Below are 621 nucleotides of genomic sequence, written 5' to 3'. Positions count from 1 at the left end.
CAAATGATGAGAATTATAAAAAATTAAAAGAAGATAAAAAGAGATTAAAAAAGGAACTGTTATCTAAAGAAAGTGAAATAAGTAGTTTAAAGAAAATATTAGATGACCGAGATAAAGAAACAAAATCCAATTATATATCTTTAAATGAAGCTAGGAAAATTACTTATAAAGCATTAAGAAAAGGATCAGCAGCACAATTATTTATAAACTTGATAGAAAGTAATAATATAAATTATAAATTAAAAAAAGACGCTCTTAATAAATTAATTACGAATGCTTTTGGTGCTATACGTCATGAAAAAAAAGATAGATATCAGAAATTTTTAAATATACAGATTCACATTTGAAATTGTTTAGACAAGAACAGTTAATTCTACTAGCAGAGAATGAAAGATTAACAATACAACTAAAAGATTTAAAAAAACAATTATTAGATAATAAAATAGAATATATGAAAAAAAACGAAAGGAACTTAATTACATGTATGAAAAGAAATACAAAAGACAATAACAAAATTTATAATAAATATAATAATATAGATAGTAATTATACTACTTATAATAATAATAATGATGATGATAATGATTATGTAGAATTAGATGCTGATATTGTTGAAAAAAA

General features: G+C 20.6%; 1 pseudogene across 1 annotated transcript; it reads left to right on the top strand.

Annotated features, from left to right (window-relative positions):
• PGSY75_1449600 (hypothetical protein) lies at positions 1 to 621 on the top strand (annotated as a pseudogene; the record flags this gene model as incomplete). The annotated part of the gene is given in 2 exon segments: positions 1 to 323; positions 326 to 621. Coding segments are annotated over 2 exon segments (619 nt in total), but the record flags the coding sequence as incomplete, so codon positions are not given.

Source organism: Plasmodium gaboni, chromosome 14 (assembly GCF_001602025.1).
Source record: "Plasmodium gaboni strain SY75 chromosome 14, whole genome shotgun sequence".
NCBI classification, from domain to species: Eukaryota; Apicomplexa; class Aconoidasida; order Haemosporida; family Plasmodiidae; genus Plasmodium; species Plasmodium gaboni.
The sequence above is the reverse complement of the archived record's forward strand: the minus strand, read 5'-3'. Positions and strand labels throughout refer to the sequence as shown.